This window comes from Oncorhynchus clarkii, chromosome 2 (assembly GCF_045791955.1).
Source record: "Oncorhynchus clarkii lewisi isolate Uvic-CL-2024 chromosome 2, UVic_Ocla_1.0, whole genome shotgun sequence".
In the NCBI taxonomy this organism is placed as follows: domain Eukaryota; kingdom Metazoa; phylum Chordata; class Actinopteri; order Salmoniformes; family Salmonidae; genus Oncorhynchus; species Oncorhynchus clarkii.
In genome coordinates this window covers 56,192,702-56,209,350 of record NC_092148.1, presented here as the reverse complement: position 1 = coordinate 56,209,350, position 16,649 = coordinate 56,192,702, and the positions used below count along the sequence as shown (strand labels likewise).

At 41.7% G+C, this 16,649-nt stretch overlaps 1 protein-coding gene across 1 annotated transcript in view; it reads left to right on the top strand.

Moving 5' to 3' along the window:
• LOC139370313 (shisa like 1b) overlaps window positions 1-16,649 on the top strand; it is a 63,982-nt gene that overhangs the window by 31,589 nt on the left and 15,744 nt on the right. The window contains exons 2-3 of the mRNA XM_071109716.1: window positions 5,265-5,464; window positions 12,765-12,978. Of these exons, the coding sequence (XP_070965817.1) occupies window positions 5,398-5,464; window positions 12,765-12,978 (281 nt within the window). The 5' untranslated portion in view covers window positions 5,265-5,397. The remainder of the gene's footprint in view (window positions 1-5,264; window positions 5,465-12,764; window positions 12,979-16,649) is intronic.

Here is a 16,649-nt window from a genome sequence, read left to right as displayed (position 1 = left end):
GCATGGTTTGCTTTCACCGTAGAGACTTTTTGAAATGGTGGCTGGATTAACAAGAAGTAAATCTTTAATTTGGTGTATTGCACTTGTGATTGTATGAAAGTTAAATATTTCTAATAATTGAATTTGAATTTGGAGCTCTGCCATTTCACCGGATGCTGTCAAATCGGTCCTGTTAATGGGATTTGATCCCTAAGAAGTTTTAAGAAGAATCCTAGTGTCAGCTAAAGACTTACAGAAATCTCTGGAACATGCTAACATCTCTGTTGATGAGTCTATGATACGTAAAACAATAAACAAGAATGGTGTGGGGGGGGGGACACCACGGGTGAAGCCACTGCTGTCCAAAAAAAACATTGCTGCACGTCTGAGGTTCGCAAAAGAGCATCTGGAAGTTCCACAGCGCCACTGGCAAAATCTACTGTGGAGAGATTAAACTAAAGTTGAGTTGTTTGGAAGGAACAAAAACTATGTGTGTAGAAAAAAAGGCACAGCACACAACATCTAAATCTCATCCCAACTGTAAAGTATGGTGAAGGGAGCATCATGGTTAGGAGCTGCTTTGCTGCCTCAGAGCCTGGACAGCTTGCTATCATTGACGGAAATTATTTCTCAAGTTTAAGAAGACATTCAGCAGGAGAATGTAAGGCTATCTGTCAGCCAATTGAAGCTCAACAAAGTTGTGTGATGCAGCAGGACAACGATCCAAAACTCAGAAGTAAAACAAAACCAGAATGGCTTCAACAGAAGGAAATACGCCTTCTGGAGTGGCCCAGTCAGAGTCCTGACCTCACCCCGATTGAGATGCTGTGGCATGACCTCAAGAGAGCGGTTCCCACCAGACATCCCAAAAATATTGCTGAACTGAAACAGTTTTGTAAAGAGGAATGGTCCAAAATTCCTCCTGACCGCAGGTCTGATCCGCAACAACAGAAAACGTTTGGTTGAGGTTATTGCTGCCAAAGGAAGTTCAACCAGTTAATTAAATCCAAGTGTTCACATACTTTTCCACCCTGCACTGTGAATGTTTACACAGTGTGTTCAATAAAGACGTGAAAACGTATAATTGTAATTATTATTATTATACATTTAAGCAGACTGTGTTAGGCAGACTGTGTTAGTCTATTGTTGTGACTTAGATGAAGATCAGATACAATTTTATGACCCATTTATGCAGAAGTCCAGGCAATTCCAAAGGGTTCACATACTTTTTCTTGCCACTGTAAGTATTCAGACCCTTTGCTGTGAGACTCGACATTGAGCTCAGGTGCATCTTGTTTCCATTGATCATCCTTGAAATGTTTCTACCTGTGGTAAATTCAATTGATTGGACATGATTTGGAAAGGCACACACCTGTCTATATAAGGTCCCACAGTTGACAGTTGGGGGAGAAGGGTCTTGGTCAGGGAGGTGACCAAGAACCCAATGGTCACTCTGACAGAGCTCCAGAGTTCCTCTGTGGAGATGAAAGAACCTTCCATAAGGACAACCATTCCTGCAGCACTCCACCAATCAGGCCTTTATGGTAGTGGCCAGACGGAAGCCACTCCTCAGTAAAAGGCACATGACAGCCTGCTTGGAGTTTGCCAAAAGGCACATAAAGGACACTCAGACCATGAGAAACAAGATTATTTGGTCTGATGAAAACAAGATTGAACTATTTGGCTTAAATGCAAAGTACCACATCTGGAGGAAACCTGGCATCATCCCTAAGGTGAAGCATGGTGGTGGCAGCATCATGCTGTGGGGATGTTTTTCAGAGGCAGGGACTGGCAGACTAGTCAGAATCGAGGGAAAGATGAATGGAGCACAGAGAGATCCTTGATGAAAACCTGCTCCAGAGCGCTCAAGACCTCAGACTGGGGTGAAGGTTCACCTTTCAACAGGACAACGACCCTAACCACACAGCCAAGACAACGCAGCAGTTGCTTTGGGACAAGTCTCTGAATGTCCGTGAGTGGCCCAGCCAGAGCCCGGACTTGAACCCGATCAAACATCAGAGACCTGAAAATAGTTGTGCAGCAACGCTTCCCATCCAACCTGACAGAGCTTGAGAGGATCTGCAAAGACGAATGGGAGAAACTCCCCAAATACAGGTGTGCCAAGCTTGTAGCATTATACGCAAGAAGACTCGAGGCTGTAATCGCTGCCAAAGGTGCTTCAACAAAGTACTGAGTAAAGGATCTGAATACTTATGTAAATGTGATATTTTAGTTTTTGCTTTGTCATTATGGGGTGTTGTGTGTAGTATGATCAGGGTTGGGTAGGTTACTTTCTAAATGTAATCCTTTACAGTTACTAGTTACCTGTCCAAAATTGTAATCAGTAACGTAACCTTTTGATTACCTAAACTCAGTAACGTAATTTAGAGGAATTAGAAGAAGACAAAAATATATGTTACCAATTGAACGACATCTATTGCAGGATAAATCAATGTTAAAGTTTACATAGCTGGCCATATATGGATGTTACATTTTTCTTTATGGGTTGGTTATGTTTACTTCTTCTAACCCATCACCTCCTACTACATTAAATCATATCTTTACATTAATATATAGAATTTAAAGTTCAAAAATTGATGAAGCAACTACAGATTGTCTCTTTAAGTCTATCAAACGTGTACGAGTTTGAGCAAATGTCCATCAGGCCTATGGATAAAAAAAATGATCAGCATGAATTAGATTGAGCAATAAAAGCCACATTTTTATTCCATAGGCTGGGATCAACACACTAGGCAGCTGTTGCAAGAGTGCATTTTTCACTGGCTGTCCCTGGTTTCAAAAACAATGATTGATAGGCAGCTTAAACTTCTTGAATTCAACCATTATTGGGTTCAAATACACATTTAGATTTGTGAACAGCCACCAACAACATCCACAATCCAACCAAAGGCGCAAATGGCTAAATCAGAGAGTAGAAGTGTGATTTACATCAATGTGCTACGTAGATATCAATAATAAGTTATATCCGTATCGCCGTAGACTACACCACCGCTGTCATCCTTACCTCCAAACATTATTCCAATTGGATAATCGTTGGATGCCGACAGCAGTCGCACCATTGGAAGACATAGCTTGGACTGTAGCCTACAAAAGCCTATTCCTGCTCTTTTCCTGCGATCCATCAAACACATTTGGTGTGTCATCATAGTGGTCTCCTTGTGGTCAGACTCCCTCAGGTGGAACAAACTTAAACATGCACCTTTTTTCAATGCTGATTTGAATGTCATTGAGAAAACAGAGAACTGTCAAAGATGTTTTCCTTCAAACATCCTTACTGAATTTCAAAGTAATCCTCAAAAGTATCTGTAGTCCGATTACAATGTTGTTGCTGGTAATGTAACTATGTTTTGTCATTATGGGGTATTGTGTGTAGCATGATGAGGGGGAAAAAACAATTGAATCCATTTTAAAATATGACTGTAATGTAACAAAATGTGGAAAAAGTCAAAGGGGTTTGAATACTTTCTGTATGCACTACATATGGCACATACAGTAGTTTCTCTGTATTGCACTGTGATGGCCATCTGGGTTTGATTTGGTTCCAACAACACACATTTCACCTTTCTTGTCAGGGGCATACAGGGCTATATATACTGCACCAAACAGGACCAGGTATGAGTAGAGTGACAGAAATCAGAGTGGCAGAGACCAACAATCTCAGCAGACCAACCTGGACTCATGAGTAGATGTAACATAGTAAATGAAAAACCAGGACACTCAAATTAGCATGATGTGTTACGTTTGGTATGGAATGTATTAATTTGTGGATGTCCATCATTCATTTTGTATGATACGAATTACAATTCATATGAAATGTTATGAATTGCAATTAGTATGATATGCTACTAATTGCAATTCTTACAACATGTTACGAATTTGAAATATGTATGTTACGAATTCCAATTTGTTGTTGCTAACGTTAGCTAGGTGGCCAGGAGGCTAGCTAGGCTAAGGGTTAAGGTTAGGGTTGAGGTTACGACTTAGGTTAATGTGTTAAGGTTACGGTTAGGGGAAGTGTTAGCTAACATGCTAAATAGTTACAATATAGCTAAAAAGTAGTAAGTAGTAGCAAAGTTGCTAATTAGCTAAAATTCTAAAATAGTCCGTGATGAGATTTGAACACACAACCTTTGGATTGCTATACGTTTGATAATATACAGTTACCCATCCACCCCGATCAACCACCCTCTTTTTGTTTTATCCTGAAGTAACCTTCTGTCTTATGTAACATACCATACAAATTTGAGTTTGTCGGATTTCATATACTATGTTATGCCTAGTCTGTGAGACCAGGCTGAGCAGACAGACATCCAGATATTCTGTCTCTTGAACCCAAGTCAATATTATGAAGCAGGAAGCAGCCACACTAGTCTTTCTCCTCTTCTCCCTGAGGGATATAGGATCCTCCTAGCATGAACACAGATGTACACTGCTAGATAAGTGTTTCCTAGCTCAGATGAGCAGGATGATATTGTCACACTAACTTTGCGCAGTCTAAAACCCTTCATGCTTATTCAGTGTTTGATGACAAAGTCTGTGACGCTCTCTACAATTAACTCAAATTAGCATACATTTTACATTTGGCAGTCTCAGACGAACATAAAATCAACAGGAACAGACAGTGATCAATTGCAAAAAACTTGTCCAAGAGCAGAAAATAACAGTCCTCAATCCTCACTAAGATAAAACAGTTTCTCCTAAGCTATTTATCTAATTTAGCCACATTCTACGGATGTCGGACGGATATGATAGAGTGGTGCAATGCGAATGCTAGCCTCCACGTGCCTCTCGGGGACACTCAGAATTGAACATCTCTCTTCTTCAATTCTGTATGCCCCAGCCAGGCCTGTGGAGCCTCCCATTAGCATTGCACCCCTCTATCACACCCGTGAGCTGGTGCGATGCATCATCACCAACAGGCTCATCTCGAACTGCTCTGTAGCCAAACAGGGTCCTCTTCTAACAGAGAGAGCACTTTATGTGATTTATCACAAGCACTCCCATTGATCGGAACTATTAGAGGGCTGGACAAAAGACCCAACTCTTTTTGGTCCATGGTGAGTGCTGCAAGGCACAATTGTCCAATCAGAGCAAGTAACCTGTGGCTAGATTTATGTTATTTGATCAAAAGCATATTTTCTCTCCTTAGTTACTGTAGCCCTTAGTTACTGTAGCCCTTAGTTACTGTAGCCCACAATAGGCTTTATACGTAATAATCATGATCATTAAGTTAATTGATTGATTGGTTTTCTTTCTCTGTCCAGGTGGCCGGTTGGACAACAGCAGCCATGTGATTGGGGGGTGGCAAAAAGCAAAGAATGTCCAGGAGGTTCAGCTAAAGCAGCCCTGCAGTGAGAATCTCCCCCTCTGGCGCCTGTTCTTCATGAGGACCCGAAGATGACTGTCACCAGCCGGCAGTCCTTGAATGTCCTGACAGTCATCTTTCTCCTGCTGTCCACTGCAGGTCAGTGCAGTTTTATACACCTTTTTGCTATGGTGTGTGTGTGTGTGTGTGTTAAAGTATATAGTCTCTTCCCACAGTCGCCTGTGAGTCTGGCAAGTGAGCCTGGTGTATGACTGTCAAGGAACAGTATGCTGCATGGTAAAACATCGATGTTGATTACTGTAACTAATCTGCATTTGTGAAACGGTATGTCGGTAACTGTAATGCACATTATAAAACAACCTGAGGTTTAATAGTATGCAAATAACTTTATTTCGGTTTATAGTCTTTCAGCTCACAGGTTGAGGTTGTAAACGGAACATAAGAGCCAACCTGTTTACTGTAGTATCCTAAAATTGGATAGGTGTTAATGTAACTAACAACATGGCAATATTTACGACAGAGCCCTAACCAGATCCAGCTGTTTTCCCTCTAGTAAGGCTCAGACTGCCTTCCCCCTGGCCTGCTTCACCTTTAAGTCTTGCATCATTAGAGGACTTTATGGTCCACTTCCAATGCTTAGGTGCTCTGCGTCCTTATTGCCAATTCACCCTCTTTATAACCGCAGACCCCTCCTTTATACCCCTCCTTTAAATAAAGGTTCAATAAATAAAATAACAAATATATCCCGTGGTTTATGAGATCAGCTATAGGATCAGAATACCAGAACTGGATTTTGATGACATGATTTTGGCATAAATTAAGCTGTGTTTTAAATGTCCTTTTGGAATTTATATGTGACCTTTATGAGTGACTGATTTGATTTATCTCCCATCTTACATAACTTGGATTTTGATATAGTTTTGATACGTTTTTAGAAAATGTACATGAACATATCGTTTTTTTGTGAAATGAGAAGTGTATTTCTGATTTGAGTGCTGGCAAAGGTGGTATTTCAGAAACTTGAGTGACCTGCGTCTAGTTGTGAGAGATTAGTTAACAAATAAAGAAGGGTAATAAAATGAGACCGAAGAAAATGTACTGTTATCAAATCAAATCGGGGGGTAGAAGTACTTTGTCCAGTGGCAATTTTTATGAATTGTTCAGCAGTCTAATGGATTGGGGGTAGAAGCTGTTAAGGAGCCTTTTGGTCCTAGACTTGATGCTCCAGTATCGCTTGCCGTGCGGGAGCAGAGAAAACAGTCTATAACTTGGGTGACTGGAGTCTGACAATTTTATGGGCCTTCCTCTGACACCGCCTATTACATAGGTCCTGGATGGCAGGAAGCTTGGCCCCAGTGATGTACTGGGCCGTTCGCACCTTCCTCTGTAGCGCCTTACGGTCAGATGCCAAGCAGTTGCCATATCAGGCGGTGATGCAACTGGTCAGGATGCTCTCTATGGTGCAGCTGTAGAACCTTTAGAGGATCTGGGGACCTATGCCAAATCTTTTCAGTCTCATGAGGGGGAAAAGGTTTTGTCGTGCGCTCTTCACGACCGTCTTGTAATATTTGGACCATGATAGTTCATTGGTGATGTGGACACCAAGGAACTTGAAACTCTCGACCCACTCCACTACAGCCCCGTCAATGTTAATAATGGGGGCCTGTTCGGCCTGCCTTTTCCTGTAGTCCACTATCAGCTCCTTTGTCTTGCTCACATTGAGGGAGAGGTTTTTGTCCTGGCACCACACTGCCAATTCTCTGACCACCTCCCTATAGGCTCATCTAATCGTTGTCGGTGATCAGGCCTACCACTGTCGTGTCGTCAGCAAACTTAATGATGGTTGGCATGTCGTGTTGGGCCATGCAGTTGTGGGTGAACAGGGAATACAGGAGGGGACTAAGTACACACTCCTGAGGGGCCCCAGTGTTAAGGATCAGCGTGGCAGATGTGTTATTGCCTACTCTTACCATCTGGGGGTGGCCCGTCAGGAAGTCAAGGATCCAGTTGCAGAGGGAGGTGTTCAATCCCAGAGTCCTTAGCTTAGTGATGAGCTTCGTGGGTACTATGGAATTGAACGCTGAGTTATAGTCAATGAACAGCCTTCTCACATACAGGGAGGGAAAAAGTATTTGATCCCCTGCTGATTTTGTACGTTTGCCCACTGACAAAGAAATGATCAGTCTATCATTTTAATGGTAGGTTTATTTGAACAGTGAGAGACAGAATAACAACAAAAAATCCAGAAAAACACATGTCAAAAATGTTATAAATTGATTTGCATTTTAATGAGGGAAATAAGTATTTGACACCCTCTCAATCAGAAAGATTTCTGGCTCCCAGGTGTCTTTTATACCGGTAACGAGCTGAGATTAGGAGCACACTCTTAAAGGGAGTGCTCCTAATCTCAGTTTGTTACCTTTATAAAAGACACCTGTCCACAGAAGCAATCGATGAATCCAATTCCAAACTCTCCACCATGGCCAAGACCAAAGAGCTCTCCAAGGATGTCAGGGACAAGATTGTAGACCTACACAAGGCTGGAATGGGCAACAAAACCATCGCCAAGCAGTTTGGTGAGAAGATGACAACAGTTATTCGCAAATTATTCGCAAATGGAAGAAACACAAAATAACTGTCAATCTCCCTCGGCCTGGGGCTCCCATGCAAGATCTCACCTCGTGGAGTTGCAATGATCATGAACGGTGAGGAATCAGCCCCGAACTACACGGGAGGATCTTGTCAATGATCTCAAGGCAGCTGGGACCATAGTCACCAAGAAAACAATTGGTAACACACTACGCCGTGAAGGACTGAAATCCTGCAGCGCTCGCAAGGTCCCCCTGCACAAGAAAGCACATATACATGCCCGTCTGAAGTTTGCCAATGAACATCTGAATGATTCAGAGGACAACTGGGTGAAAGTGTGGTCAGATGAGACCAAAATGGAGCTCTTTGGCATAAACTCAACTCGCCATGTTTGGAGGAGGAGGAATGACCCCAAGAACACCATCCCCATCGTCAAACATGGAGGTGGAAACATTATTCTTTGGGGGTGTTTTTCTGCTAAGGGGACTTGACAACTTCACCGCATCAAAGGGACGATGGACGGGGCCATGTATCGTCAAATCTCGGGTGAGAACCTCCTTCCCTCAGCCAGGGCATTGAAAATGGGTCGTGGATGGGGGTATTCCAGCATGACAATGACCCAAAACACACGGCCAAGGCAACAAAGGAGTGGCTCAAGAAGAAGCACATTAAGGTCCTGGAGTGGCCTAGCCAGTCTCCAGACCTTAATCCCGTAGAAAATCTGTGGAGGGAGTTGAATGTTTGAGTTGCCAAACGTCAGCCTCGAAACCTTAATGACTTGGAGAAGATCTGCAAAGAGGAGTGGGACAAAATCCCTCCTGAGATGTGTGCAAACCTGGTGGCCAACTACAAGACACGTCTGACCTCTGTGATTGCCAACAAGGGTTTTGCCACCAAGTACTAAGTCATGTTTGGCAGAGGGGTCAAATACCTATTTCCCTCATTAAAATGCAAATCAATTTATAACATTTTTGAAATGCGTTTTTCTGGATTTTTTAAATGTTATTCTGTCTCTCACAGTTCAAATAAACCTACCATTAAAATTATAGACTGATAATTTCTTTGTCAGTGGGCAAACGTACAAAATCAGCAGGGGATCCAATACTTGTTTCCCTCACTGTAGGTGTTCCTCCAGGTGAGATATGGCAGTGTGGAGTGTGATTCAGATTGCGTCATCTGTGGATCTGTTGAGGCAGTATGCGAATTGGAATGGGTCTAGGGGGTCCGGGAGGATGCTGTTGATTTGAGCCATGACCAGCCTTTCAAAGCACTTCATGGCTACCGACGTGAGTGCCATGGGGCGGTAATCATTTAGGCAGGTTACCATCACTTCCTTGGGCACAGGGACTATGGTGGACTGCTTGAAACATGTAGGTATCACAGACTTGGTCAGGGAGAGGTTGAAAATGTCAGTGAAGACCCTCGACAGTTGGTCCGCGCATGCTTTGAGTACACATTCTGGTAATCCATCTGTCCCAGCGGCTTTGTGAATGTTGACCTTTTTAAAGGTTTTGTTCACATCGGCTACCGAGAGCGTTATCACACAGTCATCCAGAACAGCTGGTGCTCTTGTACATGCTTCAGTGTTGCTTGCCTCGAAGCGAGCATAAAAGGCATTTAGCTTGTCTGGTAGGCTCGCATCACTGGGCAGCTCACGTCTGGGTTTCCCTTTGTAGTCCATAATAGTTTTCAAGCCCTGCTACATCCAACGGGCGTCAAAGCCTGTGTAGTAGGATTCAATCTTAATCCTATATTGATGCTTTGCTTGTTTGATGGTTCGTCTGAGGGCATAGCGGGATTTCTTATAAGCGTCCGGATTAGTCTCCCGCTCCTTGAAAGCGGCAGCTCTAGCCTTAAGCTCGATGCAGATGTTGCCTGTAATCCATGGCTTCTGGTTGGGATATGTACATACAGTCACTGTGGGGACGACGTCATCGATGCACTTATTGATGAAGCTGCTGACGGAGGTGGTGGATTCCTCAATACCATTGGATTAATCCCAGAACATATTCCAGTCTGTGCTAGCGAAACAGTCCTGTAGTGTAGCATCTGCGTCATCTGGCCACTTCCGTATTGACCAAGTCACTGGTAATTCCTGCTTTAGTTTTTGCTTGTAAGCAGGAATCAGGAGGATAGAATTATGGTCAGATTTGCCAAATGGAGGCCGGGAGAGTGCTTTGTATGCATCTCTGTGCGTGGAGTAAAGTGACATGTGACATGCTGGTAAAAATGTGGTAAAACTGATTTAAGTTTGCCTGCATTCAAGTTCCCGGCCACTAGGAGCACTACTTCTGGGTGAGCATGTTCTTCTTTGCTTATGGCCTTATACAGTTGGTTGAGAGTGGTCTTAGTGCCAGCTTCATTTTGTGGTGGTAAATAGATGGCTACGAATAATACAGATGATAACTATCTTGGTAGATAATGTGGTCTGCAGCTTCTCATAAGGGACTCTACCTCAGGCGAGCAATACCTCGAGACTTCTATAATATTAGACATCGCGCACCAGCTGTTATTGACAAAAAGACACGTCTTACCAGAGGTAGCATCTCTGTTCTGCTGTTGCATGGAAAATCCCACTAGCTCTATAATGTCCGTATCTTTGTTCAGCGACGTCTCGCTGACACATAAGATGTTACAGTTTTTAATGTCTCGGTGGTAAGATAATCTTAATAGTAGGTCATCAATTTTATTTTCCAATGATTGCACGTTAGCGGGGAAGAATGGAAGGCATTGGGAGTTTACTCGGTTGCCTCGGGATTCTCAGAAGGATCCTCGATCTGCGTCCCCTTTCCCGGCGTCTTTTCTTCACGCCAAAGGCGTGGATCTGGGCCTGTTCCACTGAAAGCAGGATATCCTTCTCATCGGACTCGTTAAAGGAAAAAGTTTCTTCCAGTCCGCGGTGAGTAATCCCTGTTCTGATGTCCAGAGACTTTAGGTCATAAGAGACGGTAGCAGCAACATTATGTACACAATAAGTTCATTAATAAGTTACACAAAACGCAAAAAAAAAATCAGCCATGTTCTTCGGTGCCATCATAACTACTGTTATGAATGTTTACCAGCGTGCATCATCTGAGTGAGAGCGTCTCTCCATACTATTAAACCTCAAGCTTCCTCCCTCCCCATTCTACTTCCCTGTTCAGCATGGATACAGAAGCCTGAAAGTTTCAGAGAGTCGGAGGGAAGCCAATTCAAGCTATTTAGCCAATAAGGCAGCCAGTTAGCCAGTCATTCAGACGGCCCTGAGTGAGGCACTGTCCCAAGCTCATTAGACCTGAGAGTGTTCTCCTCTTTCAAATGGCCAATATGTTCCTGATTGGCCTGCTCAGCCTACATGGGATTAGAAAATACTTTTACCATCAGTGGCAGAAATATACAACAACCCCCTCCCTCCCCTTCCCCCCTCTAACTAAATCCCAGAAGGAACATTATTTCCCCTCTTAGCACTGCAATTGTCTTGGCTCCATACAGAGACATCACCTTGTTCCAGTTCGGCTCCTCTGCCATTGTTTCTACAGGCAACACCCATTCCATATTGCTAGAAGGACAATCTATCCCCAGCTATGCTATGGAGGACGTTTTTACCTCATGTTATCAATGGTAATAAAATGTGAAAGGATGCCAAATTTCCAGATCTGATTGGTTTTGATGGCGTCTGGCTAACAAGTAGTTTTGTTTTGGTCCACAGTGACATATGAGACAACTGTGATGAGCCCTGTAAATCTACACTCATTATCTCTGCTCTGTTGCTCTGACAGATACGTAATTGGTGATCATCTACAATGAGTCCAGGCTACCAAATAATGTTTCCATGACTCCCATCACAGAGAAACCCCTCTCTGGTTGCCAGAATCAGAGATGAATAAATGTCTGTTGATTTCTGCTTGGTTTTGCATAATTTGCACCGCAATAGAAATCACAAGCTAAATAATCTTCGATATATATATATATTATTATTATATAATTCTCCTTTTTTCAGGTCAACATCATAAACAAATTGTAGATATGTGCATACATTTGAATTCTAAAATGAAACAAGGTAACATAAAATATGGCATTACCAACAAACACCAAAACAAAACAAAAACACGCAAAAACAATAAGAAGGATACATTCCCTTTCAGTTCTCTGCTCTTCATTTTTAATTAATTTATCATTTTCCTTACATGCCTTTAATAATTTGACTGTCGCAAAATGTGTGGCTGTAGTATGTAAATGATCAAATACCCCTACCAGAGTATAGAGGCCTTACAATAAAAATAACAAAATTATTATTTCATACAAGAAAGCGACCAGGGTCCGGTTGACCCGTAGATTCATATAATTCTTATATTGACACTTCTTAGGGTCTGCAAGATTAGGGGAAGAGATAGCAAAAAGAGGTCCCATATTGTATAGAAATCGCCTTCCTTGTTCCTGAATATAGCACATTTTTTCCTGTGGTAACATTTGAAAGATCCCACAACACCACTGATTTATTGTTGGTGGCTGGTCTTTTATCCAGTTAAGGAGAAGGCATTTGCTTGTCACAAAGAGTCATTTTTTAAGAAGTATTGAGCTGTGCTAAGGTAAGTGAGGGCCTGTTCCCGATAACACCCCCCAAAAAATAGCCATGTGTCCATTCTTCTAGAATATATGAACATGTCCTCCAGCTCCATTTTGAAATTTGCCCAGAACATTTTAATTAATGGGCAAGTCCAAAACAGGCAAGCTGAATCATGATGGTCTCAATCACTATAATCCATTTATCAGATTTGTAAAAGTAATTCTAGAAAACATTTTACCTCACAGGAGTGCTTGCCAAGAAGACAGTAGCTTCATCGTCTGACTGTCTTTCTCTTCTCCACAGCTCTATCAGCTCATTTCAGAGTGTGTGAACCATACTCCGACCACAAGGGGCGCTATCACTTTGGTTTCCATTGCCCTCGCCTTTCCGACAACAAGACCTACATGTTCTGCTGTCACCACAACAACACTGCCTTCAAGTACTGCTGCAACGAGACTGAGTTCCAGACGGTCATGCAGGTCAACCTGACTACCACCACAGACGGCTTCAAACACAAGTGGGTCATATTCAGGTTTTAGTAGTGAATATATAGAGTAGTACTTTTCCTTATCCGTTAGTAAGCTAATTATTGTGATTCTATGATACGGTTTAATGTTATTCTAAAATGGTACTGACACTAGCTTGAGTGAATATCTAAAGAACATGTCAAAAGTTTATCTGTAAGGAAACGGCCAACAGTTTCATACTCAAGATTTAGACATTTCAAAGACTTTTGCGCAGAGAAAAAAAGCCCTGGCCTTTAAATGTTAGTGATTGATAAGCCGTTGGCTCCCTCGACAATATCCCACTCATTGACACCATTTGCCTGGTGCTCAAAGGGCACGTTGACGTTGATCTTCTCCTACTGTACAGAGAGAATCACAACCAAAGTAAAAGAGCTGAAGCGTTGTTACTGAGTTTGTGAGTGGGCTGCAGGCGGATGCCATCTCTCAGCAGAGTTGGATATAGTACTTGAGCGTATTGTCTTATACTATTAAAAACAAAAAATGTTGTTTTAAGTGAGAGGTAGGCATTGGTCTGAAGCCAAAAAAGTGAATTCACATGATCACCACAATACGTACTTCACCCATGCTCTACCAAGGTTTTCCAGCAAACAGCTTTGACCTACTACAGTAGCTCTGTTGGTCTATTGTATTTCCCAAAATTTGTAAGCAGGTTGCTTAGGATTCAAACCTTCTCAAATAGCCTAATTCCTAGAGGAGGTGCTCCCAAAATAATGTTACTTGTACCGCATACAGGGTAAAGTATTGCATTCTTCCCAACCCAAACAAAATATTATCCCATTCCACTAACTTTTCAAGCTTTTTTTTATTTTATGAAAGCAAGCTTTGCTTTTATACTTACAACCACCAGGCTTGATTGAGCTGTTTTGTTTTGTAGTAATGTGGTGCCTGCCTGTACTTCCTTAAACTTTTATTTTAACAGTACATTCAATGAAAAATAAATGTATTTTTGGGCAAATATAAAAACAGGAGGTGGTGTGTTCGACACAGTCACTAATATAGATACTGTACAGAGGTCTATAGAGCCTGTCTGCATTCCTGATTTCTGTAACCATTAGCTTACCTGCGTAATATTAACATAAACTCAGAACCAGTTGTTTTTTAAACATGGTCCTGTTTTATCAATTGATGTGCTGAACAGTTCATTACCTCTGTCAAATTACCGTGTAGTTCAAATATATGCGTGTAATTGTATTTTAGCAATAAAGATGATGACGCTTCAATAATACACATTTACATTAGGCCTATGTCTAAAGATACTTACAGCCTAATGTCAAAAGTCTGGACACACCTACTCATTCAAGGGTTTTTCTTTACTTTTACTATTTTCTACATTGTAGAATAATAGTGACGACATCAAAACTATGAAAAAACACATATGGATCATGTAGTAACCAAAATAGTGTTAAACAAATCCAAATATATTTTAAATGTTAGATTCTTCAAAGTAGCCATCCTTTGCCTTGATGACAGCTTTTTACACTCTTGCCATTCCATCAACCAGCTTCATGAGGAATGCTTTTCCAACAGTCTTGAAGGAGTTCCCATATATGCTGAGCACTGCTTTTCCTTCACTTTGCAGTCCAACTCATCCCAAACAATCTCTATTGAGTAGAGGTCAGGTGATTGTGGAGGCCAGGTCATCTGATGCAGCACTCGATCACTCTCCTTCTTGGTCAAATAGCCCTTACACAGGCCGGAGGTGAGTTTTGAGTCATTGTCCTAAGCTAATTATAGTCCCACTAAGCGCAAACCAGATGGGATGGCGGATCACTGCAGAATGCTTTGGTAGCCATGCTGGTTAAGCGTGCCCTAAATTTTAAATTAATCACTGACAGTGTCACCAGCAAAGCACCATCACACCTCCTCCCCCACGCTTCACGGTGGGAACCACACATGCAGAGATCATCCGTTCACCTACTCTGCGTCTCAAAAAAAAATTGTCTCACAAAAATCTCAAAATTGGACTCCTCAGACCAAAGACAGATTTCCACCAGTCTAATGTCCATTGCTCGTGTTTCTTGGCCCAAGCAAGTCTCTTCTTATTATTGGTGTCCTTTAGTATTGGTTTCTATGCAGCAATTCGCCCATGAAGGTCTGATTCACTCAGTATCTTCTGAAAAGTTGATGTTGAGATGTGTCTGTTACTTGAACTCTGTGAAGCATTTATTTGGGCTGCAATTTCTGAGGCTGGTGACTCTAATGAGCTTATCCTCTGCCGCAGAGGTAACTCTGGGTCTTCCTTTCCTGTGGTGGTCCGCATGAGAGCCAGTTTCATCATAGCGCTTGATGGTTTCTGCAACTGCATTTGAAGAAACTTTCTATGTTCTTGAAATGTTCCACATTGACTGACGTTCATGTCTTAAAGTAAAGTAATGATGGAATGTTGTTTCTCTTTGCTTATTTGAGCTGTTCTTGCCATAATATAGACTTGGTCTTTTACCAAATAGGGCTCTCTTCTGTATACCACCCCTACCTTGTCAAAACACAACTGATTGGCTCAAACGCATTAAAAGCAAAGAAATTAACAGGCAAACCTGTTAATTGAAACTACCTCATGAAGCTGGTTGAGAGAATGCTAAGAGTGTGTAAAGCTGCCCATATGATTCCATATGTGTTATTTCATAGGTTGGAAGACTTCACTAGTATTCTAAAATGTAGAAAATAGTAAAATACAGAAAAACCCTTGAATGTGTAGGTGTGTCCAAACTTCTGACGGGTACTGTATTTATACATAATTTTAATAGCATGTCACTGTAAAGTCCATTATCCCTCTGAAGAGTATGAATTAAGCTGTTTGAATCAACCTGCCTACACATTATTGGAAATACAAAAGACCAAAAATAGCTACTGTAGTAGGTCAAAGCTGTGTGCTGGAAAACATTGGTGGAGTACGTATTGTGGTGCTCATGTAAATTTCCTTTCTTTTTCTGCTTTAGACCACTGCCTACTTCTCACTTAAAAATTGGCTTTTACACTGGACGTTGATTATACATTATACATTGTAATACAGAAAAACACAGCAATGAAAGTGATCAAAAAAACTCAAATATACCCTGAGCTTTCTTAAATCTCTTAGAAAAAGGACAGACCATAGCTGCAAGAAGTAGTTTGGGGGTGGTGGTGCTACAGAATTTTTTTTTGCCCCCACTGAAGGCGTCAATATCTGCTAATATAGGACTAGTTAAGGCCCAGTGGGGGGGGAAAAATCACTAAATGTGTTTGAGCATTTATCAGCGTTTGTAACTTGAGTCTGATAATTATCTGTACAAAACAGTTAATCTGATAATAATTGTGGAATATTAAAATACTTGTTTGATACAGTTAAAGTTGGAAGGCAAATACATTTAAACTCAGTTTTACACAATTCCTGACATTTAATCCTAGTAAAAATTCCCTGTCTTTGGTCAGCTAGGATCACCACTTTCTTTTAAGAATGTGAAATGTCAGAATAATAGTAGAGATAATTAATTTCAGCCTTTATTTCTTTCATCACATTCCCAGTGGGTGAGAAGTTTACATACACTCAATGAGTATTTGGTAGCATTGCCTTTAAATTGTTTAACTGGGTCAAATGTTTTGGGTTGCCTTCCACACGCTTCCCACAATTTTGGCCCATTCATCCTGACAGAGCTGGTGTAACTAAGTCAGGTTTTTAGGCCTC